The 26,829-nt window shown below is 47.7% G+C and overlaps 1 protein-coding gene across 12 annotated transcripts in view; it reads left to right on the top strand.

Moving 5' to 3' along the window:
- The window catches only part of TSPOAP1 (TSPO associated protein 1), a 72,352-nt gene extending 46,923 nt beyond the window's left edge, over window positions 1-25,429 (top strand). For 4 of the 12 annotated variants that reach the window (XM_054847314.1, XM_054847316.1, XM_054847307.1 and 1 more), the window contains 12 exons: window positions 1,799-2,113; window positions 2,399-2,578; window positions 5,785-6,906; window positions 7,517-7,643; window positions 7,798-7,949; window positions 8,136-8,304; window positions 10,798-10,869; window positions 11,244-11,282; window positions 13,142-13,245; window positions 15,182-15,253; window positions 16,350-16,478; window positions 24,080-25,429. In XM_054847314.1, the coding sequence (XP_054703289.1) occupies window positions 1,799-2,113; window positions 2,399-2,578; window positions 5,785-6,906; window positions 7,517-7,643; window positions 7,798-7,949; window positions 8,136-8,304; window positions 10,798-10,869; window positions 11,244-11,282; window positions 13,142-13,245; window positions 15,182-15,253; window positions 16,350-16,478; window positions 24,080-24,295 (2,697 nt within the window). In that variant the 3' untranslated portion in view covers window positions 24,296-25,429. Of the gene's footprint in view, window positions 1-1,798; window positions 2,114-2,398; window positions 2,579-5,784; window positions 6,907-7,516; window positions 7,644-7,797; window positions 7,950-8,135; window positions 8,305-10,797; window positions 10,870-10,949; window positions 11,283-13,141; window positions 13,246-15,181; window positions 15,254-16,349; window positions 16,479-20,208; window positions 20,273-24,079 lie in introns of those variants that run through there. The other 8 variants (XM_054847315.1, XM_054847311.1, XM_054847310.1 and 5 more) reach the window with 8 other exon arrangements.
- The last annotated feature ends 1,400 nt before the right edge of the window (window positions 25,430-26,829 follow it).

The raw sequence follows: 26,829 nt of genomic DNA, 5'->3' as shown, positions 1-26,829 counted from the left end.
ATCCAGTGGTTGGCAAACTGGCAGGAGTATTGGCTGCTGTTGTGTGCCTAGAAGAGCAGATGAAGCTCACCACTTGATCGTGTGTGTGCAGGCAGATCAGGAATAGAGTCAGGAAAGCAAAAATTCATCAGAGAGAGATGATGAAAAGGATGTTCCCACTGATGAGGATGCCGACTTTAGTCTGGCATTGCTGTGCTCTCTGACTTGAAGGAATCCAGTCCAGTGGTTTGCGCAAGGCAGGCTAGGCACTCTGGCACGGTGTGGCACCTTAGCAGACTCCACAGCAAGGCAGCCAGGTCTGGAGAAGAACCAGCAAGCTGTCGTGACATTGGGTATTTGGAATCCTGTAGGGTGGGGTCATACTTTCAGGGCTTTTTTTGGACAGGGGTGAGGGTGTCTGAGAGCCCCATAATGATACAGGTAGGTGCTCCGTGACAAGAGGGAAGTGGGTCCTGTTGGTGTGTGATGTATTTTGTCGGGAAGAAGGATCTTTTTCCCATTCTGACCTTTGACATTGGGGACTCGGAAGTGCTTCAAGCTGTTAAATTCAGCATGACTTTATTAATGATGGCAGGGTAAGCTTGCAAAGGCTCAGACTTAGACAAAAGCAGGGAAAACTGGATGCTGGAGCATCAGCAGCTGTGTGGGCCCAAGACCAAAGTCCAGGTAAATACACAGAATTGAGATGTTGAGTCCAAAATTTCAGTCATCATTCTTCAACCCCGGGTCATTTGCTGCTCGCAGTACCTCAGGTCAATGGCTGGGATTCACTTGCCCACATTTAGATGTCTAGTGTAGATGGCTACACATGGGCGGGTCACTTTGCCTCCTTTGTACTCAGTGGAGCAAAATGGGCACTTCCAGGTTGCAAATCATCTTCTTTCTCGAGATGCGTGTCTTCACTTGGCTGTCAGAGAGAAAAGGGGCAGAAGGACCCTAGCTGTCAGATTAAACATGAGGTCTGGACTTGTCTGGCTTTTGCCTGAGCCCAGGGGACATGGGGAAGCTAGGCACTGCAGTGTCCAAATCTCCCTATGGGTCTGATCCTGTAAATATTTTCAAAGTGTGCGTAGTACGTAAGGACAAGGTTGTGCTCCATTGCAAAATACAGTGGAGGCTGCCTTACTTGAGGGGTTAGAGGAAGGAGTGGTTGATGAAGGCCCACCTGCCTTACCCTCCTCATTCCTGGGGTTCCACTCCTCCATCTCCCAGAGGTTTTCTTAAACACCAGACTGAAGTGACTGGAAAACAGATGAAAACTTAACATTTCTGTAATCCAACTAGGTGACCTAACCATGAGTCTGTGCAGTTGTACTGTCTGTGTAGGTTATTCTTCATTAATTCCCCTTTTCTTCACAGCCCTTACAGCTCCAGAAGTGCTGGGGTAGTGTCCTCACCTCCAGCTCAAGCTAACTTGCCAGCTGGTGTGTAGGACATTCCTCTGGCAGATGAGAGTGGGAAATGACCTTGCTGTATAGCTTGGGATCATCTTCTTGCTGCTCTAAAACTAGTTGTTGTCAATACGCTTCTGTGGCTTACGTGAGCCACGTGTGGTGGCCAGAGCTGCAGCCGTGGAAAGACTCTGTGTCTACTTGCAGCTAATGGCAAGGAGGGGTTTGTTCCAGGGATGGCCAACCTTCCCAGCTGCAAATTGCCTGCCAAAATCTTCACATGACAGCAGTGCAGAATGCACAGCCTTTGTCTCGGAGAGTTTGGGGTGGTAAGGGCCCCCTTCTGACGCACGAGTGTTGGGTGGTATCTCCCCCAGGTTTCATTGTTTGTGATGAGCTTTTTTCAGTTTGTTTCCCAGATGGAGCAATCTGTAACCGAAGTGCCAGAGCTGGAAAGCCCGTCTAACAGTAGTCAGAAGACACGTGTGGAGACCTGCCATGCATGCTCTGTGGAAGAGGCACCTTTTGGTCCCAGTGCTAAAAGAGAGAAAGAGGCAGAAGAGAAGCACTTGAGCCTAGAGTCTCAGCCCTCCCCCAGCCAGGCTGAGGGGACAGAGGGCACCTTCCAAGACACAAGCACGGGTGGGAGCAGCTGCCAGGAGTTCCTGAGGCTGTCCCCTGGCAAGGAGGCGATGAAAGAAATGTCCAGAGTGAAAAGAGAGGTTTGTTGGTTGAATTTCTCTGTCCATGGAGGGATGTGGATTGTATTTGACACCCCTAAGTTTTACAATCATATGCAGTACTGTTCTTCTGCAGGCTATAATACGTGTCTGCCAGTTTTGTCTCTGTGTGTGTGCATGCACATACTAATTGCTGTATTGGGTGCTGCACACTTTTTTTCCTGCCACGCTTAAGCTGTATGTGTAATAGAGAAAGGCAAAAAGCTACTTTATTGCTGAAATAGAGTGCCCGAGAGGACTGAAGAAATCTGTTTTGTTTTTCAATAGCAAGAAGAAAAAATGTCTGAAATGGGAAGACGACAGCTGACCCTTTTCGCTGAGCACAACCGTAGTTCTGACCTTTCAGATATTTTGGAAGAGGAGGAGGAAGATGAACTGTCTTCAGAAGCTCTGGAAGAGAAGAAATGGGACCAGAGAGAGTCATGTTACCGGGAGAATGGGGAAAAGGTAACTTGTAGCAGAGTAATAAAAGTAAGCTTGCGGGGAGCGCCAGTGCAGCCATCCCATGTCATCAGCTCGCAGGAGGAGGTGCTGGTCTGAGCCCAGTGCTTGGCTCAGTTCCTGCCTGCTCTGCTTTTACTGCCAGTGTTGTCTTAAGCTAATGAAAATGCAAGTACTTTGTGAGAGGGAAGGGTGTTTATATGGAACGAATGTACCCAGGGTTTAATTAGTTGGAAAAACACACAATGTAATGTGAACTTTAGAACCCAGACTTAAAAATCAATCCTATTGATCAAGTTCTTAATATAGATATAAACAGTGAACACACAGGAATCTGTAAAGTCCAACCATCTGTAGATCCTGTACCAACCCACCTTCCCTCCTCAGGCAAAACAGGCATGTAATAGTTTGGCCTCAGCCCTGTGAGCAGTCTGGAATGTGAATAACTTAGCTCAGATTGTTTTGCTTAGACCTTGTGCCCTCTGAGGGGATGGCTTGTAGGAGCAGAGCCACAGCTTTGCAGTTCAAGTGTTGCAAGTGAGGAAATACTGATTGAGCTGAAGTGTCAGTGGTCGCGTTAATTCATGTTCCAAGTTCACACAGTTAATGCATCTGTGGCAGGTAATGTGCTTAAAACTGCGTGACTGGAAGAAAGTGGTATGTAATCATACAAATTATGGCAGTTGAGGTGAATGTGCATGAGGGAAAGTATTGAGGTTGAATGATTAAGAAATTAGAAAGGTTTGCAGGAAATGTGATATGCCTGTATAGCAAGAAAGCTCCTTTTTTTTTTTCACGTGACCAAAGAACATTTGTAGTTTGATGCTGACCGGTGTGGCTGCTAGCCTGCAGCACAGATGGGATGGATCTGGTGAGCATTAAGTGATCAGCAGCAGACAGTGTAATGATTCTGGAGTAAATTTGCTGCCGTTCCTTTTCCCCTTCTGACGGGGGTTCGGCTTCCCAGGTGGGGAGGTTGGACCTGCAGTGCAGGAGCCCCAGGAGAGCCCAGTGGCTGGAGATGCTGGGGCTGCCTGGTAAGGAGCTGTTGAAATTGCACTGGAAAAAAAATGGAAGCAAAACAGTTTCCCTGAAAGGACAAAAGAGGAAATAAGAACAGTCAAGAACGCTGTTCCTTATCTCTTTTTCCTGGATGTTTTATTGGCCTGAATGTTTTTAGTTTTGTGTTGGTTTTTTTTCTGAAAAAAGAAACACTGAAACCCCACGCACATCCTGTTGAATTGAGCAAACTGGTGCTTCTTGACCTGATAAAGTGATTGCTTTCTGTGCTGGCAGTGACAAGTTGAGGGTGTGAGCATGACAAGATGCTGAATGGGAAGAGGGCATCAGGGGCAGGAAGCTTTAGGGCACAGAGCTCCCATGCTGCTGCAGACGGTGAAGGAGGATGGTGAGTAGAGCAGGCCAGGTCTCAGTGTGGCTTTTCTCTAGGATTCTGCATATTTAGTAACATTTTGGGTTATCTCAAGACTCCTCAGCCAACTCTTTCAGGATTTGAGGGATGACAGAATGGAGGGATGCTGCTTTTAAAACTCAAATGTTGTTTAATTTCTGAAACAATTAATTATATTAAAACTCAAAAGCAAAAGCCACAACTTTGTAAACAGCCAAAATAAGACTTACTGGACTTATTTTATGGTGGCATTTATAAATTCTGCATGTTCCTAATTAGTGCTAACAAGGTAGGAGCCTAGAGTGCATGTCCTGGAAAGAGAGTTTGAGGAAGCTGAGCTTTTTTGGTCTGGAAAAGAGGAGGCTAGCAGGAGATCTTGTAGCTGCGTACAATTGCTTGAAGGATGGTTAAAAGGATGAGACAGCCAAAGTCGTCTTGCTCGTAGCGGATGATATAAAAAGAGGCAGCAGTCATGCGTTGCTGTTTGGGAGGTTCATGCTGGAGATGAGTACAAACTTCTTTCCCAGGAGAGTGGTGCAGCCTTGGGACAGGTCCCCAGAGCGGTGTGGGATCTCCGTCCTTTGGTGTTTTCAAGCCTCAACTCAGCAAAGACACCAATCTACTGTTGGCAGCAGACCTGCTGCAAGTAGGAGATTGAACTGGAGACCTCTGGAGGCCCCTTCAACCAATTCTAAATATAATTCAACACCAACTTTTGCTTGGAAAAAGTTACGGAGGTTGGAATAATCAATAGGCAGTTTACAACTGCCTTTTCTCCCCCCCCACTGTGGTTCAGTTTTTAATTATCTCTGACCAGGCCTGCTCATGCCTGTAGCTTAAAACATCAATAGCTACATATGCTTTGTAAACTATTTGTAAATGTTTTTAGGACATGTCATGATATAAATTGTCCGGGAAGTTGAACAGGAGACCTCCAGAGGTATCTTCCAACCTAAATTACACTGGGATTCTACCTTTTTATTTTAGTATAAATGTAGTAACAGACAAAACGTAAATTCTGTAGTTGGTCCAAGACAAATTTTAAAATTCAGCAGTGTTTCCCCAAAAGTTTTATGTAACCTGGTAGGCTTTTACCCAGCTGCAAGTGAAATACAAGTCTGCATCACCCCTTTGAGGTAAAGGGTTTTCGTGTGTATTTGTGGCAACTCTGTTCACCTGGATTTGCAGACAGTAAACTGCTGTAGAGCTGGGCCTTGACAGATGATGGGAAAGACCTAGGGAAAAGCCTCCCGTAGCAGGAACAGCTCCCAGGGGTGTCTTGCTGCACAGGGTCACTTCCTTCTGTTCCAGTGCAAGGACAGAGAGGTAAGGGAGGACTGTGGGTCCACGTGTGAGCACAGGCTGTGAGACTCATCCCTGCGCAGGGAGGGACGCAGTCAGCTCTGATGGGCAGTGAGCAGCCGTGGAGGAACTGTGCCTCTCCTGCCCTGTCATCCCAGACTGGGGACGCTGAAGCTGTGGGAAATCGGGTAGGCAGGGTGAAAGGTGCTGCAGGCAGTTGTGTGCACAGAGGCAGAAGCTGGGAGGGAGCTCTTCCATGCATTGGCCTTTCTCGCTTTCCACTGCATTGCTAGTTCATCTGATTGTCTTTTGCCAGAAGACCCATTGCTCTCTCTTGCTTCCTACCCTTGCTTCGCTGCTGACCACAGTTGCTGATCCATACCACTGTGCTGGGAGGGAATCGGCTGTAACTTTGCCTCTCTTTTTAATGTTTATTTCCTCTCTTTTTTCCTTTGCTTGTCCTGGCTGTGGCTTTTCTCGGGGGCTGATCTGGGTACAGATGGATCTTTGTGATACTGACAGCGATGAGGAGATTCTGGAGAGGATACTAGAGCTCCCGCTTCAGAAGAACCACAGCAAGAAATTGTTTAGCATCCCTGAAGTGACTGAGGATGAGGATGAAGATGAGGATGAGAAGTGTGTTATGGAGGAAAAAGCAAACCCTCAAGACTCTTTGGAAACGCTTACCTACCATTCAGGCAGGACAGAGAAGCCGCTCAATGTCAAGGAGCCATTTCTAAAGGCAGATGGGAGTAATACCTCCATGGATCTGTCCGCTCAGACTCTGCGGGAGGAGCATGGTGCTAAGGAGAGTGGAGCGGATGCTGACCAGGCAAATCCTGCTTTTGTCCAGCTGGCCTGGAGTCAGAAGAAGGCAAACTGGAGCTACCAGGAGAACGAGCCGAAGTCTGGGACTGGGGCAAGTCCTGCTTGGAGCAAGAAGAAGGGAAATAATTACCGAGAGAAGATCCGGAGTCGGGCTGAGATGAGTAGGAAGAGACAGAATGATTTAACAGAGCACTGCAGTCGTCTGCTGGGCAACTGCAGCCAGATGGGAGGTGGGTTATACAGAGCTCCTAGCCTCAGGGAAGAGCTGAATGTTGTGAGCAGTGCTGGTGGTAAGGAGGGGTTTGATATGTTCAGTCGAGCCAGACAAGGTGCCCTACGAAAAAACCACATGAAAGCAGCGCTTTCAGGGTTTGCAGAACCTGCTGTGATGGCAACACACTGCTCCAGCCCCAGGAGCCTGGAAATAGACATTGAATATGACTCCGAAGATGATCAGGATTCGACCTGTGCATCCCCCCCTGAGAGCAGGCTGTGGCCAGAAGGGTCCCAGAGTTGTCAGGGGGGCTGGAGTGATTGCTCCAGTCAATCTGAGGTGGCCCACACGGATGGCAGAAGGGACCTGACCAGACTGGAGATGATGGAAGAGCAGGGTATGGAGTGGGCTGGGTCTCCGAGCCAGCGCTTGCGATTCTTCTGCCAGGAGAAGGAGGCACTGGGATGTGAGAGCAGTTCTGAGGAGCAGGGCTGGGACCTGGACTGTAAGTCACCTGGCTGGAGAAGGAGGCTCGAACATCCTTCGAAGGGGATACGTAGCACCTCCTTGCACAAAAGGGTTGGGTGACTTTTCCTATTCTGGCTTTGAAGCAGCTTGCAGTGGTGTTAGCTTCCCTCTGCTTCCCTGGCCTGCCTGTATCTTGCTTTGTTCAGTGTTGTCCAGAGAAAGGACCCTCCTCTAGGATTGTCTGGAAGAATATCTGAGGCATTCTGTAGTTCTGTGCTGCTCCGTGGCTTTTCTTGTATTAGCTGCTTCTGCTTTTCCTGCTAACTGACCGAGTGTCACCGATGCAGTATTCCTTTTCACACTGGGTCTTCCTCCTCACTGCAGGAGGCTGTGGGACCCAAATGAAAATCCCTGGTGAAATAAGCTGATTTGTGAAAGCTTTGTGTAGATGATGACTGTAATGTCATTGCCTCCCCTCGAAATGCCCTTTCCTGTGTTCTCACGCTCCCCAAGGGGATTGTCACTGGTGCCTGGCAGGGTGCCTGCCTGTACTTAGTTCTGTTTTCCAGCTCCCTTGGTATTTTCAGCTCTCGAGTGTCCCTGAAGAGGAATGTTGCATTTGGATGCACTGCTCTTTGTGGAGTGCGTTTGGGCTGAGCGCTGTTCACGCGAGTCAGAAGGCAGAGGCAACTACTAACTCTCTTGGTGGTTCCTGTTGCAGGCATCCGGTAATAAAGATCCTAGGGGCCAGGAGCTGCCTGGCACAGCTGCCTGGCAGGCTCCCAGCAGAAGAGGGAACAAGAGTGTAAGAAGCCGCCAAATGCAGAAACCTTTGCTCTCTAGTCCAGGTGAGTGGGCAAGGGGGAGAGTGTCTGGCATCAGGAGAGAGGGAGGCTGTTGGGAATGGCAGGGGAGAGGGTAGAAGGTGGTATGTGAGCCATGCAGGGCTATGGCAGAGGAATGGTCCTGATGTTATCTCTGGTGTGTCCTGTCTGCGCACAGGTCCTCCAAGGAGCACCGCTTCAGAAACCTCTGTTAAAGACGATGGAATTAGAATATTTGTGGCTCTCTTTGACTACGATCCTGTTTCTATGTCTCCTAACCCTGATGCAGCAGAAGAGGAGCTCCCGTTTAAGGAGGGGCAGATCCTGAAAGTAAGAGCACACCTTACCGAATGTCTCCTACTCTGCATGGATTCCATCTGATGTTCCAGGGACAGCATAAACCTTGGGAGGCAGAGCTGCCTCCATCTTGGGAGTTTCCTTAGCTTCCCTTTCTCCATTCTCTGTGCATCTCAGTCCCTGTAGCATAAACAGTCTCTGGCCTCTTTTCCCTTGTAGGTGTTTGGAGACAAGGACGCTGATGGCTTTTACAGGGGTGAATGTGCAGGAAGGGAGGGGTACATTCCCTGCAACATGGTGTCAGAAGTCCAGGTGGAGAATAATGAAATCAAGAAGCAGCTCCTAAAGCAGGGGTTCCTGCCTGCGGACACATCGATGGAGAGCATAGGTACTGTATCTCCTTTATGTGTGTGCTGTGCTATTGTCAGCTTCTTTCTTTGCTGAAGTGTGGAAAGCTCAGTTGTGCTGTCAAGCTGTGTGGCCAGTGCAGCCCACCAAAACAATCCCTAGGGCTGGTCCCCAGGACCTGAAGGCTTGTTTAGCGGCTGTTGCAGTAGCAAGCAGGGAGGTCTCGATGGACGGGGGAGGCGGGTGTTCTGACATCTCGGTTCATACCTGACTCTGCTGCAGCACAGTGCTGCCCAAGGCTGCGTTTGCAGCTGCTGGAGCCACTTCTGTGCTTGAGGTGTCGTGTCTGTGAATTCAGCACGGAGTGTGAGTGAGGCTGATGCTCACTAGAGAAGGGGTAACAAAAAAAGTTTGAAGAGCAGCTGAAGGATGTGAGTGAGAGTTTTCACTTCTGCATTCTCTCCTTTGATTTGCGAGTCTGTAATTGAACCCATAGGGGTGACCCTGCTTTTGGGTGAGAGCATCTGTGACTTGGGAATGGAGGAAGATGGGGAGAGACTCATGGGGAAGGAAGGATGTGAGACAGCAAGGTCTCACAGTCAGGAGTGTACAAGGAGCAGACCTGCTGGTTCTTAGGTTCCTCCTCACTACCTGAAGTACGCTTAGCCTGGAGAAAAGGAATCTCAGGGGAGACCTTGTCTACAACTTTACAGCTCTCTACAACTACCTGAAAGGAGCTTGTAGCCAGGTGGGTGTTGGTCTCTTCTCCCAAGTAGGACAATAGGACAAGAGGAAACAGCCTCAAGTTGTGCCAGGGGAGGTTTAGTTTGGATATTAGGAAAAACTTCTTCACCGAAAGGGTTGTCAGTCATTGGAACAGGCTGCCCAGGGAAGTGATGGAGTCACCATCTCTGGAGGTATTTAAAAGACGTGTAAATGTGGTTCTTAGGGATATGGTTTAGTGGTTGGACTTGGCAGTGCTGGGTTAACCATTGTCCTTGATGATCTTAAAGGTCTTTTCCAACCAAAATGATTGTATGATTCTATGATTATGTACTGCAGAGACTTTTCTGTTTCTCCCTACTCGTGTACTGAGAGAGAGGAGAGGAACCTTCCCTGGGAAGTGCAGCCGTCACAGCTTGGGCTGAGTGAGTCTGCAGCTCCATGGCTGTGAGCTCCAGGACTGCTGTCACATATTCGTGGCCCAGTGCCTGTCCCTCATCCCTCCCACCCGTCATCCTGCACCTCTCTGTGTACTCTCTGCTACCAGCAGCAATTGTTTGACTTGCTCCACTTGTTAAAACGAGGAAATTCTCGTTTTGGCGGGCCAGTTTCTCCACCAGTCCAGCAAAGTAAAACAGCACAAGTGTGGCTCTGATGGGTGCTCAGAGGAACAAAGGTAAGCTCTGACACTGACCGAGCTGTTCTGCTGCCTCTCACAGGCAGTGGAGGAAAAACAACCAGAAAAAGAAAAAGAAGGATCAAACTTGTTTCCATTTCTCTGCAGTGAGACCCAGTATCCAGCCCTGGAGGCAAAGGGGCTGGCAGTGCCCAGCTCCTAAATTGGGTCTCTGGAAGGTTGGTCCTGTGGAGCACAGGGCTTGAGGGAGGCTGTTGCATTCGTTCTGTCATTTTTGGTAGGTTTGTGTCCTTTGGTCTCCCTCATGTCTAGGGAGAGGAGAGATTTGAGTAGGGCTTTTTTCACACTTGGGACATCCATAATGTTTCTCCTGCGTGTATCCTTTGGTGCCCAGAGGTGGCTAGATGCCTGTGGTGGCCTTTGTCCCCATGTGGATACACAAGGCTCCCTGCCCCGCTGCGTAGTCTCAGAATAATAAAGCACCTTAATAGCTCTGAGACTTCATGAAACACAGTGGGTTTGCAAGTTTTCAGGAGGATAGTAGTAGTGAAAAAGACATAATTTTAGGTGTGTGTGCAGAGGGTAAACCTTCTTTCCTTAGGCAGCCAGGCTCTATGTACCATTGTTCTCCTGCTGCTGCAAACCCATATTACAGCCTCATAACTAAGAAAACACCTTGGAGGGGCTGGTCTGGGAACTCCTTCTGCAGGCTTATATGGGGACTCGTCCAGTACTGACCCTGCTTGGTGCGGAACCATTAACTAGGGACTTCCCAAGGTCTGTTCCCATCTGAGCGAGTTGATGGGTTGGACCTCACCTGGTGCTTTTCGCATGTTAATGATACATGGTTTTATTTTACCCTTGTGATGCTGCTTCTAAAAGATAAAATGCAGCAAAGTGGTGAAGTTTGTCTGATGTGTACTGAGGTACGGCTAGTGGGCATAAATACAACGTGGATTTCTGTGTGTATTTGGGATGTGGATCATGCCTCATCTGAGACCACATACGAGAAATGGAGATTTGGGCTTTGCCCATAGAAATCATGGTGTCTGCTTCCCAGGGGAAGCATGTCATGCTACTCTGTTGCCTGTTCACTCTTCAAGATGCTTTTCACTTTCCATTCACTGTCTGTTTCTCTTGTCTATTTATTTGCTTTTTTGGATTTTTATTAAGGAAATGGCACATATTCTCCACCTCCACGCCGCCAAACCGTCCCTCCTCCAAAACCTAGACGCTCCAAGAAAGGTCTGTGTCACCCACTGCTTCCTCTTTGATTTTTGCAATAGGATTACAGACTGCATTGAATTTTTACTACTTGCTTACAGGACCCTCAGATGTTTGTCTCTGTACGACTGCTAGGAAGTGGAAAGCGAGCCCATCCCTGTGCTGGTGTTAAGTTTTTAACAACAGTGATGTCTTTTATAGTTTTGGAGCTTGACTTCTGCTTCCTGTTACGTCCCTGAGTCATGGTTACTGATGTAGGCTTTGAGTTGCATGAACAGTTTGCTTCTGTTGTTTGCTGCCTTGGTCTTTGGTCTTTTTATTGTTGTTTGTCCGTCGTGTGGTGTGGTCGCTTCTGGAAGATGAATACCCACTGATGAGATGTTTTCTTCCCCCAGCAGGGCTGGATAAACAGGAGAAGTACAAGTCCTATCCAGGTGAGAATTGCTCTTTCTTACTCTGAGAGGAGGGTTGGTACATTTGCATGATCATAATAGAGACACGTTTTGTGGTCAAGGGCCAATGCAAGACCCTGTAGTGCTCCTTTGGAGCACTGTAAGAAAACAGTCATTCTCAGGAATGAAGATTTTTAGTTCTTTTATTTAGTAGTGGGTGCAGTAGTCTTTGACTAAATGGGGTGTTTGAAGGCAGAGGGCGTGCATGTTGTGTTTTGGAGGAGCAGGGAAATCTCCTACTCATCTGATGCCGCAGTCCTTAAAATCCAAGGTCCCTTGAGGAGGTGCTCACTCTGCTTAGGTGCACAGTCATCTCTTGATGGCCAGAGAGGCCAAGCCTGCAGACCCCTTGCTAGCCCATCCAGTATTGACCTGAAGCTGCAATTAAATCCATAAGATGAAGGACTGGACAATGTGTGTTTTCTGTAACACCAGACTTTGCTTTTGTAGACTCAGAGCAGTCTGTAAATAAGGGGCTGAACAGGCAGGTGGTTGTGAAAATGCAGCATGTTCCCTGAACAATGAGGCCTGCTGTGGCTGGGCTGCTGGGCGATGCTGTCCAGGGCTCTGGCTGTTCCCCTGGCACTTGGAGGATAAATTTTGTAGCTCTTTAGCAGAGCCTTGTGTGGAGGGAGGGGAAATGTCCATTTGAGACACTGTGAAGAGGCTGCTGTCCTCTGTGTGTGTATAAATAGAAAACATAGAATCATAGAATCATGGAATGGTTTGGGTTGGAAGGGACCTCAAAGATCATCTAGTTCCCCTGCTGCGGGCAGGGACACCCTCCACTAGAACACGTTGCCCAAAGCCTCATCCAACCTGGTCTTAAACACTTCCAGGGATGGGGCCTCCACAACCTCTCTGGGCAACCTGTTCCAGTGCCTCATCACTCTAACAGTAAAGAATTTCTTTGTGACATCTAATCTAAATCGACCTTCTTTTAGCTTAAACCCATTCCCCCTTGTCCTGTCACTACACTTCCTGATGAACAGTCCCTCACCATCTGTCCTGTAGGCCCCTTCAGGTACTGGTAAGCTGTGATTAGATCTCCCTGGAGCCGCCTTTTCTCCAGGCTGAACAATCCCAACTCTCTCAGCCTGTCCTCATAGGAGAGGTGCTCCAGCCCTCTGATCAGCTTCGTGGCCTCCTCTGGACTCGCCCCAACAGCTCGATGTCTTTCTTGTCCTGGGGCCCCCAGAGCTGGACGCAGGACTCCAGGTGGGGTCTCACAAGAGCGGAGTAGAGGGGCAGGATCACCTCCCTCGACCTGCTGGTCACGCCTCTTTTGATGCAGCCCAGGACATGGTTGGCTTTCTGGGCTGCAAGCGCACATTGCCAGCTCATGCTGAGCTTCTCATCAATCAACACCCCCAAGTCCTTCTCCTCGGGGCTGCTTTCAACCCATTCCTCGCCCAGCCTATAGTCGTGCTTGGGATTGCACCGACCCACATGTAGGACCTTGCACTTGGCCTTGTTGAACTTCATGCAGTTTGCACAGGCCCACCTCTCCAGCCTGTCAAGGTCCCTCTGGATGGCATCCCTTCCCTCCAGCGTGTCGACCACACCACACAGCTTGGTGTCGTTGGCAAACATTCCTGTATATATAGACAGGACACCAGGATGCTGGAATGGGGAGATGTCCCATTTTTGTGCTTGTGAGGTGATACAGGAGATCAGAAAACTGCTTTCCCTGGTGTGTCTAAGATCTCTCTCCCATTCAGTTTCCCCCTAATATTCTTTTTGCTCAGTCCACTCCAAGAACAGTGAAGGAGTTGCTGTGATTTGGGATTTTGTTTTAGAGCTGCCAGCTCAGGATATTTTGCTTTATTTTTGTCCTGCAGGCCAGAAGCATCAGGACTTTGAAGCTGAACTGCTGACTCCTCGAAGTATGGTGGCTGTCTTCGACTATAACCCTAAGGAGAGCTCTCCAAATGCAGACGTAGAGGTAACAACCACCTGCTCGCTCCTCTTACAGGCTTCTTTTTCTTCTTTTTTTCTTCTGTCCCAAGACACTTAGTACTTTGGTCAAAACCAGGATGATATAGCTTGGCAATATAACTGCTCAGAGGGGTGGGCTGAAATCATAAAATGTGAGTTGCTGATACATTCTGTCATGCATTCTCTGATAACACTGTTCTGTTATCTGTGAAGAATATGAAGCTGTATACCCCTGACGATGTTCAGCGTGTGTCTCAGTGAAACTATGTGAGCATCTCATGGCTTCGTAGCATCCTCTGGTGCTTAGACAGGATTTAGTAGATCTGGGGGAGGAGGAAGCAGCCCCTGCTGTTAGCAACTGATGCAGAGTTGTTAGCAACTGATGCAACTGCCTAAGAGTTTGGATGGACTTCTGGTACTTTAGGTGAGCATATCTTGGAGCATGTCTTTTGTGTTAACTACCTATGTAGGTCTTTGTTCAAGCAAGAAGACTTAGTTCCAATTTAACGGACTGGTCCTCTTTTCCAGCAGTCCCTATATATAATCCAAACAGTAGTTTTGTGGATAAGTCTGTTTCAGGTGAAAAGATGCAGAATCCTTTCTGCAGACGACCTTTCTAGTTAGAATATGCTCTGTTCTCTGCTCCTCCATAGCAGTGTTAGTCTGCTCTGAGCAAACATAAACATGGAGTTTGGGTTCAAATTCTCTCCATGCATCCAGAAAGGAGTGTATGGCGGAGAGGTGGCACAGTTCAGGTAGTGCTTGCCTCCCAGACTGTCTCATGAGTGAGACAGCCTGCTTCTGAGAACAGAGGTGGATTAGCTTGGGAGAGATTCAATGAGAGCATGTATCAACCAACATCCATATATGTATTCATACATCCGGCCAAAGAACACCTGAGCACTTGTCAACAAGAAGATTGTAATTTTTTGCAGTGATTTGGTCTTCCTAGAACCTTCCCCGTGGTCAGATCTCAAATTATTGAAACAAGCAGTTCTAATGCATTGTTGGAGATGCTCCCTGTTCACACTCCCAGAAAATCTGGTCATCTGTTCTGCTAGCAGGCTGCAGCTGCTGTTTGTGAACTTGCACCAGGACACAGTAGGATCAGCTGTGCTGTTCTGTGTGTCGGTGGGTGAAGTTCCCTACAAGGGTCTTTTCTAATAGAACAAAATAATTCACAGCCAATAGTAGGAACCTGCAGCCTCTAGAGATAAATTGAGTACTAAGGATATAGTAAATATATTAGAGGTAGGTCTGTTCCAGCTAACGTTAAGTGCATATAAAGCCAGTGTGTCTTGAGTGGGCACAGCCTGTTTGGAGATTCCACTTTTTCTGTCTCAGAGCAGCTTTTTTGCTGTAACTGGGCAGTTTCTTCCATTAGAAGAGACTGCTTACACCTTTGTCTTCAGTCTTGTGCTCTGTGGAGTGCATGCTGGGGTGGCTGACAGGACAGACGGATCTGATGGTGAAGGGTCACGTGTGTTGTGTGGTAACGTTCTGTTTCCAGGTCAGATCTTCCCGATTGTGTGCATTCCTGCTTGTGAGTAACCCTTGAGCATTGCATACAGAACAGGCTCATCCAAGGGAGTGGGATTTAGTACTTATAGTTAACGAAATTAAAGGTATTTCTGGTACTTGTTGAGCTTTTTCTCAGCATACCTTTCCGGAACAGGTGGCAGGTACTATTTTGAAGCTTTGTTAGGATTGGTTTAAGAAACAGGCTTTTTTCTTGTATTAATTTATGAAATGCTTCCTTAGCACTGAATTCCACAGTTACACACTTTGGTTGCTCTTCTGCATCCTGGTCCTGCAAGTCTTAACACAGTGGCCTCCCTCCCTCATGGTGAGATTGTGCAGGAAACTCAGAGTGATCTTGTGTTGCTGGTGAGAAATTCCAGGCAGTGCTTCTCCTGTGACTGTTGTTGTCTTGTTCTTTGCAGGCTGAACTGACTTTCAGCGCAGGGGACATTATCACTGTGTTTGGGTCCATGGATGATGATGGCTTCTATTATGTAAGTACAGGGTTGGGAGTCCGGTGGCTACATCTGAAATCGTTGGAGTCCATCTAGTGGCAGGAGAGCAGAAATCAGGGAACAAAGTATTCTGCTTTTGGAAAAAAAAAAAGTAAACCTGGATCTGCTTAATGCAGGGTGGATTGTTTCTGGCAGTCCATGCTCCTCCTAAAAACCCAATATCCAAATCGTTCTGAGTTTATTTCTTGGCATGACTTGACTGTAGGTGTCCCAAAGCCTAGAATACATTTTTCTGTACATACATGAGGTGAATCAGCACCTGCTGTAGGCTGTCACCAAGCACTCAGACATGTGGTCTCATCCAGTGCACAAGGCTAAAATGGTAACATAAGAATAAAATTGGATGATGACCCCCATCCAGCCACTTCAACAAGCACCGGTATCTGTTTAACTTACTGTGTGTACCTGGGGACTGTGCCTGCTGACGAGCTGTGTGCTAGACATGATCCTTGGCCCTTGGATCATCCACCTTTTCCTGCACAGTAAGCTGTGTGTCTTCACACATCAAAGTTGAAGTTCATCTCCAGGTAAAGTCCGGAGGGGATCATTGTCAGGTTTTGTTTAACTTCTGTTATAGGTTGGCCAAACAACATTGCTTGGGTTGGTTTTGTCTCACCCAACCACCTGCTGTTGAACTGAAGACAATTTTTTAGGAATACAGCCAAGCTTGGTTTGCAACTCTGGACCTTAGTGAGCACAGAGAAAATGCCTGCAGGACATTGTACCAGTAGTACATCATTCTTTGAAAAAATAAATACCAGAATAAATCAAATGCCTTCAAAAGCATGTGGCATAGTCACATTCCAGTGGCTTCTGGGATAGCAGTAGAATTTTTTTTATTTTGTAGAAATGACCATTTGTCATGGCTTGCTGCCACCTTTTCTTCCCTTACTCTCCTCTTTCTTTTTGCACTCTGAATTGTTCCACAACTAAGCAAGAATGTGAGTCATGAAATTTGCTGGATCCTTCCAACATGAGAGCAGTCCTGGGCTTCTCTGCATGGGACTGCTCCTCTATTTATTATTTTTCCATCAGCCAGGAAACTTGATGTGAGAACTGAATGTTGACCTTGCAGGGAGAGCTGAACCAACAGAGAGGGCTTGTCCCATCTAACTTCTTGGAAGCTGTAACTTCAGATGGAAGCATGGTTGAGGAACTTCATTCAAAAGATAAAGAAGGTTTTCCATTGAGTGCTGAGAGCCAGGTAAGATTGTGTGACTCTGCATCATACAGACATCCAAACTGTGATGTGGCTGAAGATTGGCATTGCACAGCATGCAGCATCTGATGGAATCATTTAAATAATTGCATGCAGCTCAGTTCATTCCATGGCAGGTGCTCAAAAGTTTTTAGAGGGGAGTGCTAGGAGCTCTTCTTGAAGACTTACCTATACTGCAAAAAGGGGCACAAAGTAACAACATCCACTGGGGCCTCAGTCTCATTATGCCCAGGTGAGCAAAGAGATCCCAGGTCCCACCAGCGAATTCTTTAAATGTACACAAGTGTCAGTGGTGAAGTCCTGCTGCAAGCAAAGCAGTTCAGCCAGCTCCCCAGATACATGAAATTCCTCAGATATGCTCATATCCAAGCCAAAGAGTTCTGGAGTTGCTGACACCCAAACACCAATGCTCTTCCACCCATCCTGAGTTAGGTATCTCTTAATCCGGTCCAGGGTGCTTTCAGATAAATTCAAAAGACACTGGGGAGTTTCCCAAACAGATCTGTGGGATGGATTCTAAGACTTTGAAAGCATCCCACAGATGCAGGGAGTTCAAAGGTTGAGCTGACCCCTTGCTCATACTCTTGAAACAGATGCTTAAGTGGGAGATTTGGGTCATCTGCCAGATTTAGTCAGTCCTCAGTGGGTGAGGCCAAAAATGTGGCACCTCCCTGGTCACTCCTGGACCTCATATGCTGTGTCATTCTAGGGAGTGGGAGGCAGAGAGGGAGACAGCTTGGTCCAGCTCACATGTATTCAACCTTCAGTTCTTCCTGGGAGGTTATTGGTACCGTCAAGTGGTGCCAGACCCATAAAAGTGTGTACGAGCAGGGCCAGACTGGCTTTGAGCCAGTCCTTAAGGAAGTACATGGCCTTGAGTCATCCCCTGTAGAACTCTCCGTTGGTCTCAACCTAGCTTTCCTGCTCTCTGCAGTATTCCTTATCCTATTTTTCATGCTCAGATCTTCCTTTTCTCTGAACCCACCTCCTGTCTCTATCTTCAAATGCTGCCTGATCTCCCTTAGGCTTCACCTGCAGCCCTGTCTCTTGCTTCCAGGCATTTCAAGCTTTGCGGGTACAAGGTGTGCACTACAGCCTTAATGCCTTCTTACAAAGGAAGAGCAAGTGGCAGGCCTGACTCAGAAATAAGGTTTGTGGGTAGCTTGCTGGATCATCTTCTGAACTCAGAAGTTGTCTGGGTCCCTTGTTTAGGATACCCTTACCTGTTCAGGATATTCAGTCCCTTTCCTCCCAGCCCACAAGTGCTAGTCCGTGCTAGTGAATCACAGGTTACTAAGCTGTTACTACCAGGGTTTAAGAGCCCTGAGATTACACAGGTCTAACTTCCTTGGGTGAAAACAAGCAGTCAGAGTGGGTTTCCTTCTTCAGCTTCCTTCTCAAAATGATTTACTCTTCCCAAATTACTTATCTGTTAGAATAGAGGGTGCCAAAGGAGACCTGAACAAGTAAAATTAAACCAGGTTGAATTCATAGTGTAGCGCATTACAGATCTAACCCTCCTCTCCAGCATTGCCCAACAGCAACAAGAGCTCGTTTCAGATGCCAGGAGTCATTATTCCAGCCCCAGCCTGGGTCCTCCCAGAAACATGGGGAAATTCAGGTAACCTTCAGGGCTGGGAGAACTCATCTGCCCCCTGCAGATGTGAAGGGTTGGCTTAGCTAATAGTGTTTTATTAAAGGTGGGTAAGAGAAAGCAGCTTGGCTGATAAACAGAGTTAACATATACAACAAATTTGCCCTTAACTTCAAGTGTTCCTATTTGAATCCCTCTCTTGCGTTTTACTGGTGAGGAAACTGCGACACCAGTTTGATCTGCCTTGTTCCAGGCTTTGTCACGGACCTTACGGGGTAACAAGATCCTGTCTGCCCTGCTGCTGAGCGGGGACCACAAGCTGCTCCTGCTTGCTGCCCTGCAGCTTGCTGCTGCTCCGCTTTCCTCTCCCCGTTCCACTGGTGCTGGGTTCAGCAGTGGATTACTGTTCCCCTGGACACAGCAGGTTGGCCCAGATATCCCTGCATGCTCAAGGCTGTAAGCTTTTTTCGTACGGCTCATGACACTTTTGTTTTTTAAACAGAAATGCCTTTCAAATATGATTAAAAACAATCCATATAAATTAGACATGTTTCAGGCTTGCCTGCCATTCAGACCTCTGTATTTGTCTCCATTTCTGTCTGCCAGAGATCCAACAGAGCCTCCCCTTGTCTTGGCCTTGACTTCGGGTCTGCAGAGCAGGAAGCTGTTGCCTTAGGTCAGGATCGATTTGGTAGTTTTGGCACTCAGCTAGTCCACGAGCTGCTATTCTTCATAGTCTGGGGACTTGGAAAATTCAGTTGATGATGATGAAGCCAATTTTATTTTAGTGGGAATCCATATTAACTATCTAGGCATGACTTTGTTGGCTGCTTCTGTGTGGTGACAGACTGCCTCCTGTCCTGCTGCTTCCCTTCCTCACCAATCCTGGCTGATTCTGCCTTAGCACTCTTTAACTGTGAGCAGTCCTGCCTCCTGCTTGTGCTTTGCAATCCAGATCTATCTAAACAGCTTCCCAATATGAAGGGCGTGTTTGCCCCCTTTTAAAAGCAGTATGTTTACCCTGCTCGTAGCCAAACTTGTATTAGTTAACTACATTTAAGTATGGTTAGTCGTTACTGAGGAGAGACAGAACCTTGACCCCACTGAGTGTTTGGCTCTGTCACAGTGCTCACAGCATCACTACCTGTGGGCAGAACACCCGATGGGTAAGGCAGAAGGAATACCTCCTCTTGTAAAACATACATGTTCTGAGGGCCATCCCTGAGCTGGAATGAAAGCTCACAGTGATAAACCATGCCTGGGGCTTTCCAAACTCCAGTCACATATTCACTCCGTGGCGTTTAGAATCGTGCTTGTTAAAGTGTGTTGTTGGCATATACAACACAAACAGCAGCACCTCTGCTGCGGCTGTTTGGGATGGGGGTAGTGGGGGATATGCAGAAAAATCACTGAAGGCAAAAGATGCCTGGCAGCCTCTAGAGAAGTATTGTTTGAATCTTCTGAAAGTCAGTGTGGCAAAACAGGCTCCCATCAAATTTACCAGTCCCAACTTGAGACCTAACACATCAGGGAGCATGCGTGTGCACCACGGGATCACGGCAGAGCTTTGGACTTGTATTGAAGCTAGTTCCAATCTTAACAGAAGCTTCTCCAGAATGGTCATGAGTGATTTTTAAATCGCTTGTAACTTCTTGGATTTGATGGTTTCACCCTGTCTGATCTTCACACTTCCCTTCTCCCTGCTGCTGTGCCAAAGGCCTGAGAATAAGGACAATTTACTTTCCAAATTGAACTGGAGAAGGTGGATTATTTTGAATTATTTCTGAGTAAATCTTAAATGCTGCCAACTGAAAAAGGTGAAGCAGTTTAACTTTCAGTCTGACAACATTTGGGGATTAGACTATGCAATAAAAAATACAGCACAAAGAGGAGTATCCAAGAAGTTATGATCACAAGCTAGGGCCCTGAAACACTCATGCTTACCAACTTAGAGCAGTTGCTTTAATGCTGCGGCTGTCAAATGAATATTTTTTGCATCAGTAACATGCAGTTTCTGCCAAAGACTGAATGTAAAGCACCTTCAGAAAGTGTTCAATTCTAATCGATTTCATGTATTTATTTCTGCCTGTATTATGCACCCGTGACGGTTCTTTTCTTCAGAGAATGAGGAAGAGAAGAGTCCAGTGATAGATATGAATGATACATAGAGAGAGAGAGCAACCATGTAAGTTTGTATGAAAAGATCTCTTCAATCTCCCACCCAGCCTAGCATATTAAAGGGTCCTGCACCTGTAGTTTACTCCTTTTCTTGCTTGTAGTTTGACAGGCTGGTTTGGGGCTCTGCTAGCAAGTCCACCTCCAAATCCTCTGGTGGCAGACCTTTACCTGCCAGATTGGTTCTGTATTAAAGACAAGCCACGATCTGTTCAGCACATGAAGTACAATTGTTTGGAACAATTATCTGGTGGTTTTGGGGACCGTGATGGGGCTGTGCTGGATATTCAGGGTTAGAAAAGACCTGCTTTGTAATTCAGCCTGGCCCTTCTACCGCTGTTCAAGCACGTCAACAGCCAAAGCTTCGCTTAGCCTTTGCAAGATCCTGCTCAGGCTGAGCACACCCCATGTTGAGCCTGTGGGGTTTTTTTCCTCTTGATTTTACTCCTTCCCGAGTATAGTCCTGAAAAACCCCTGCACACCATCAACTTAAAGTAGTAACATTTAGCCCCTAAAACCAACCTTGTGTGGATAATTGTTCTATCCGATAATACTTAAAGAAACAATTTTGGGGCTGGGGGGGGTGAGACCCCTGGTTTTGGGGGGCAGTGGGAGCAGATCTGTGTTTTTCTTAGTTTGAAATATTGTTTTCCTGAAATTATGCAGATCAGTAATACCTGAGACAGCACTGAAAACTGCCTCCTGAAAACTAACATGACTCTTCTGTTTATCAACCCTAATAGCTTTTATCAGGATCTTGACAGAGCAATTTTTCCTTCGTGTTTCTCTTGGAGAAGCCCTAATTTTAGTATCATTTGTCTCTTACCAGATGAATCTGTGAACTGGTTCTGTTGCTTTTCTGCCATATAGAGACCCCTGAGAATATCTGCACATGCTTGTGTGTGAGAGTGCCTCTGGGTGTGGAAATCTGCCTGGGTATTGTATACCACAGCTGGGAATCAGCAGGACTTGCAGCCACAAAGACAGGAGACTTCTAGTCGCTTCCTTTAAACTGTTAGATACTGGATAATGACACTGATACTGCAGTGTCCTTGTTACAGTAAATTATTGTGACGTTTGTGAGTTGGTCTGGGTACCTGCCTCTCATTTTGCATGCAGTCTTTCATAGCTAGCTCTACAGGAGAGATTGCGTAAGGTTTGGGCCACTTCAGATCTGCCCTAAAACTGTCCCACCTTTGCCAGAAGATTGGTTTCCACACAGGCACCAAGCCTCCATGGCCCCAGTTGTTCAGGGCCCTTCACACCACTCCCACATCCTTTGGGGATGCTGAGCCAGACAGCCCGAGGCCTGAGCTTCATAGGGGAGATCACTTGCTGCGTGTTGGTGAGAGCCCTTCTGACGTTAGCCCAATGCTCTGTGCATTTTATCCAAGGATTCTTCATTGCACAACGCATAAATAGCTTCTGGAGCAGAACCCAGGGATTCTTTCTGTTGCACGCAGCGAACTCAGTAGGCTACCAAGTTAGCCCTCATCTGGCTTACTTTTTCTCTTTGCCTCCATAAATCTTCCTCAGAATGGTTCATCTAGATTCTTTCAGGTTTATTTCCAGACTTCTCAGACCTGACTAACACTGGGGCCATTGACACCAAGTGTTGCACCTTGTGTGTGTGTGCCGCCAGAAGATGCAAAGATTGCAGTTGATGCTGCAGCATTAGTTGGAGGAGTGGAGCTTGCAGGCAGAGTGCAGCTTTCACAAGGGCCAGGCTGTGCCGTCAAGCCCTCTGCAGCATGTCCTGGGAGTAGCTGGCCTTACAACACAGTGCTGCGTATCTCAAGAGTCACAGAAGTGCCTCCGAAAGTGTGTGGAACAAGATTTCCACGTGAAAATAGAGTGTGAGTTCAGGAAAAATCAGCCTCTGTATTGTTTACTGTAGTGAGGAGAGGTGGAGTTACATCTCTGTCCCTGTAGCCAGAGACCTTAGCTTAGGTAAGAGAGAGCCTGATGACACTGCCACTTGGGACAGTCTAAAGTCATTGCTGTGAGACAGTAGTCAACTCTCAACTGTCTGGAGTTGGGAGGGGTTGTATATTCACAGCAAAACCAAGCTCTCTCAAAGTCCTGTACTCCTGTCTGCTCAGGACTGACTTGATGGGTACTGCACGTACTGAGTCTGACTCTAGAGGAGAGGTTTCTGCTCACTTTGTACCAGCAGTGCTTTCTTCCCACAGCAGAGTGAAGCAACTGGAGTACAGTAGCATAACCTCAACCTGTGAGGGGAGGAAGGTCACAGCCACTTTGTGCTCTTTGTCACACAGAAGGTGGGGTGCTGAAATGGCAGTAAGGTGATAGAGCAGTGCTGCTTTTACTTTTGACCCCAGGAAATTTAAATGAACTAACCCACAGCACATAAAGCGTGATTGTGCTATAGCTATGGTGGTAATGTTATCTCTGTGCGTCTGCTTGATTCAGGAGCTTTCCCCAGGCACGGTGTGGGACCAGAACCAGAGCACATTGCCTCCTGCCAGTGAACTGCAAGCAACTGCTGTGATACTCTAACATTTCCTGTGCAGGGCTAATGTCTTTGCTCCTCGGTAGTGCTTCCACCCCAGGCAGAGCATCCTGCTGCCGGTGTCACTACCTCATCTTCCCTGTTGGAGCTGTGGCTGCTTACAGACCCTTAAGGGACATGCAATCAACTCTCCCTGACTTAGTGGGACCCAAGCAGAGAGATGATGAGGGCATGTTGTGGCTCCAGCCACTGTCATGTTGTGTTTTGCGTAATGGTGAGGTAGGGTGTACAGCTGGGAGCTTGGAAGATGCTGGTTTGTAAAAGCTGCGTGGAAGAGAAGGTGGTGGGACAAGTGCTCTCCTGGGCCTCAGAAACCCAGAGCCTCTTTCCTGGTGAACTTTGCAGCTTCTTGGGAAAGCTTACCTTGCCAGATCAGAAATGGTCACTGTTCAGACACTTAAACCCAGCAAGAAGAGATCATGGGAAGAAGGCTGCTGCTGGGAACTGACCTGCCATTGGTATTTTGTGAAGAGGAAACTGAGCCCAGGACTAGGGCACTTTCTGATTTCTAAAAGCCCTTTCCAAAAGGAGCAGCACACAGCGCATCATTTGGGACCATGGATCCCAGTTAACATTCTCAAATGCTCAGGTGACTTAGGAACACATGGCAGTTGCTGTGTGCCACTTGATCCAAGACTTCTCCATTACTGGTGCCACTGCAGAGCATCAGACTTTGCTTTCTGCCCCTCCTGCAACTAGATCTGGTGGATGCTGAGCAGCCTTGCAAGACTCCAAGTTTCTCTTCTTACCATGACAGAGCACGGCCACTACTGCATAAGCCTCCCAGCTCAGCCAGCCTCCTTGACCTTTTGAAGGTCTTGCACAGTCTTTGTTCTTATCAGGTTGTTTTTTTCTTAACATCCTGCCTCCTGTCCCAGAGTGTGCTCCCCCAGCTCAGGCAGCCAGCAGGCATACATGGATGTAGCAGTATCTATCCATCTGTGCTCTCAGGAGGTGCTTTGCTTATGGTGTCTTCAGCTGTGAAGCAGCATCTTTCACCAAGTCCTCAGTGGGGCTTTTCTGCTGTCCTATTCTTAGCCCATGGTTAAGGAATTTCAGAATGTCTGAGCTCAGGCAGGGTCTGCATAGTGGGTACAGAAAAATGTAAATCCACTGGAAACTTCCCAACTGGATCTGCAACTGCATAGAGGAGCTAAGTCTTGCAGGGTGAGGGGCAGGCTGGCAGGGAGAAGGCAGGGTTCTGTGGCTGAGGTTTATGTTGGCGTGATGTCTTTCATCAGCTCTAAATTCTGCTTTTTTCTTTTTTTTTTCTCTTTTTCTCAGTTAAATCCAGATGGGTCTGTTGATCAGAGTGACTCCTCACCAACTCCTCCTCCTCTACCACCTTCCTGCCTTGTCACAGGCGAGCAGTGTCCAGAGCAGGCATCGCTGGCCGTTCTCAAATGCAGTGATGTACCTGGTCAGAGTAAAAAGAAGAGAGGCTTCTTCTTCAAAGGCAAAAAACTCTTCAAAAAACTTGGGTCCAGTAAGAAAAATTAACAAGGGATTTATTGTGCTGTAAAGACTGCCTGTGCAGTCCACACAGGGACTGAAATTCAGGAGAAGCCCTCTGCAATAAGCTGATTAGAGTATTTTCATAGGGAAAAAGTGTATGTTGAATAGAGAAAACTCTTCAGTGGGTCTGTGAGCTGTGGTCTCTGCTGAGAGCCCAGCCGTGGGTGCCCACCCAGCACGGGCAGTGGCCCTGAACAGTGTCATGGCACTGGGGTGTGTGAGGCCTCAGCTCTAGGATACAGCTACCTCCGCAGTAGTGTGTCCTGCTCCGTGCAGCCCTCAATGCACCAGTTCCCTGTAAATATTTTAATTTAAAAATTATATTCTGGCTGTAAGTTAGCTAAATGGCTTTTCCCAGCAAAGCCCCGACCCCTTAGGAAGAGATCCCTTGTACTACACACCCTGGTATTTCTCTGGTCCAAAGGAGGTTCTGTCAACTCCTTCACTTCCTGCAAAGAAAACTTGCACTTTTCTGTTCCCATGAATCCCCTTTGCTGTCTCTGGGCTGACGAGTGAGTTATTTGTACTGTAAACCTGTAAATATGCAGCTGTGCCTAGGAGCATCCCACACTGCCTCAGTCATGTTTCAGCACGAGGATTCCCATGGAGAAAGGGACGATACCCTGAAGGGGGTCGATACTTCTGCCTCTAGCGTGGGCTGCTCTGAGCTGCTCTTGGCTGGTTCACCTTGACCACACACTGGCTGGGGACTCCGCCTTATTTATTTATTTATCTATCTATTTATTTATTTATTTTTCGCCTGCCTCTTTCGCAGTTTTATTTGGCTGTTTCAGTGGGCTGCTCCTGAGTTGGAGCATTTGGAGAGCAGAGCTGGGGATGGAGAGTTTGCAGCTATTTTCATATGAGATGATGTGTTCCTTGAGTTAAGACACATCCCTTTCTAAGCCACGGAGAGTTTTGTACTACATGGTTTCTATCCTTTTCAGTGTTTCTTTCTTTGCATGTTTCAGTGGGGTACGTGTTTTGAGAAGGACAGTTATGTGAGGTACGTGAATGATGCCAGCACAGTGTCCACGAGTGTTGGTGATACGGTATGTTTTTATTTAATATCAAATTTTATTACAATAAAGTCTATTTTCACAAAAATACATTTTCCTTAAAAAAGTAAAAGATTCAGTGATGCTTCTTCTGGGGGGGGGGGCGGGCAGAGGGGAAAATGATACCAATCACTTGTACCTTGAGGATGCTCCACAGCACTTCATTTAGGAGCCCACCTTTCCTGTGATCACGGTGTGAGTTGTCTTCTCTGGGAGTGAAAAGTCTTTGCCTCTGCTGTTTCAGAGACCTCATCCTGGAGGAGAAAGCATTGAGGTGCAGTTACATGGTGTTATACTGCACCTGAGCGCAGTTATACCGTGTCCAGACCTCAGCTGGATGTGCACCTAGCCCTGTGACACTGCCTGGGTGGCTTCGTGCAGCATTAGTCACTGGATCTGGGTGCTGGACCTCCTCGCTGTGGGTGCCACCGAGCCCGAGGGGACGTGCACACCAGATTTCTTCCCACAGGTCTGTTCTCTGCTCTTCGGCGTTACCTGTATGTGGGCGCTCCTGGATGCGAAGTGAGAGGCCCAGGGCTGAAGCAGCTGTCCTGGGGGGCTGCAGGGCAGCAGGGAGGGGTGCTGTGCCCGAGGCCCAGGAGCACCCGGGCCGTACAGCTACACTCACACTTCCCTGTTGTGTGGATGTAGCAGAGCAGCATCAGCTATGGCGGCTACATCCGGACCATGGTGTTTCATTCCCTGATGATTTCATTTTTAGAATAGAGCAAAAATTAAGAGGTCAGTGATGGGTTCTGTTAGAAGTACTGCTTTTATTTTTTAACTTTCAGATGCTTTGGCATTTTCCATTTTTTATTTGGCTTCTCTACAATGAGTCACCTTCAAGCCAGGCTAGGAGCACATACCTGTGGAGAAGATCTGCGTATCGAGCACTGCTGTGCTTGGGTGATAGCCTGAGATGGTACTCTGCTTTGTCAGAACAAATGGCCCCAGCAGAGACCAGCCCCACCACAACAATCTGTAGGTGGAATCCACGGTCCACTTTCATGCTTCTGATGCAACTTCCAGAGTCCAGGCACATCTTGTGCCAGCAGTGACTGGTCATGTCCAGCCAGCAGGACCTGTCCAAGCAGCACCAGCAACTGCTCAGAGGTTGTTGTAAGGGTCTTTTCCCATGTTTCTTACCCAAGAGACCAACAGCCTGCTGCTAGGAGCCCTGAATCAGTGCTTTGCCTGGAGAAGAGGCTTTGCTGCCTCAGTGTCTCCCAGTTTGGGGTTGTTCTGGGGACTGGTGCCCTATGCAAAAGTCTGAATGTATATTATCAGAAATGTCATTATTATTGGTGTTGATTTCTGTAGACAGCAGACACACGAATCTTGGGCTACTTGATGTCCAGTCCTCCTGCGTGGACCTGCTCTGGCTGCTCAGTTCTGCAGGGCCTTGACCCTGCCTGGTTCCTCTGATCTGGCAGGAGAGGGGTGGAGATGCTGGAGACAGAC

The sequence above is a fragment of the Grus americana genome, chromosome 19 (assembly GCF_028858705.1).
Source record: "Grus americana isolate bGruAme1 chromosome 19, bGruAme1.mat, whole genome shotgun sequence".
NCBI lineage: Eukaryota > Metazoa > Chordata > Aves > Gruiformes > Gruidae > Grus > Grus americana.
Note: the sequence above shows the minus strand (reverse complement) of the source record. Positions and strands in the feature narration are given on the sequence as shown.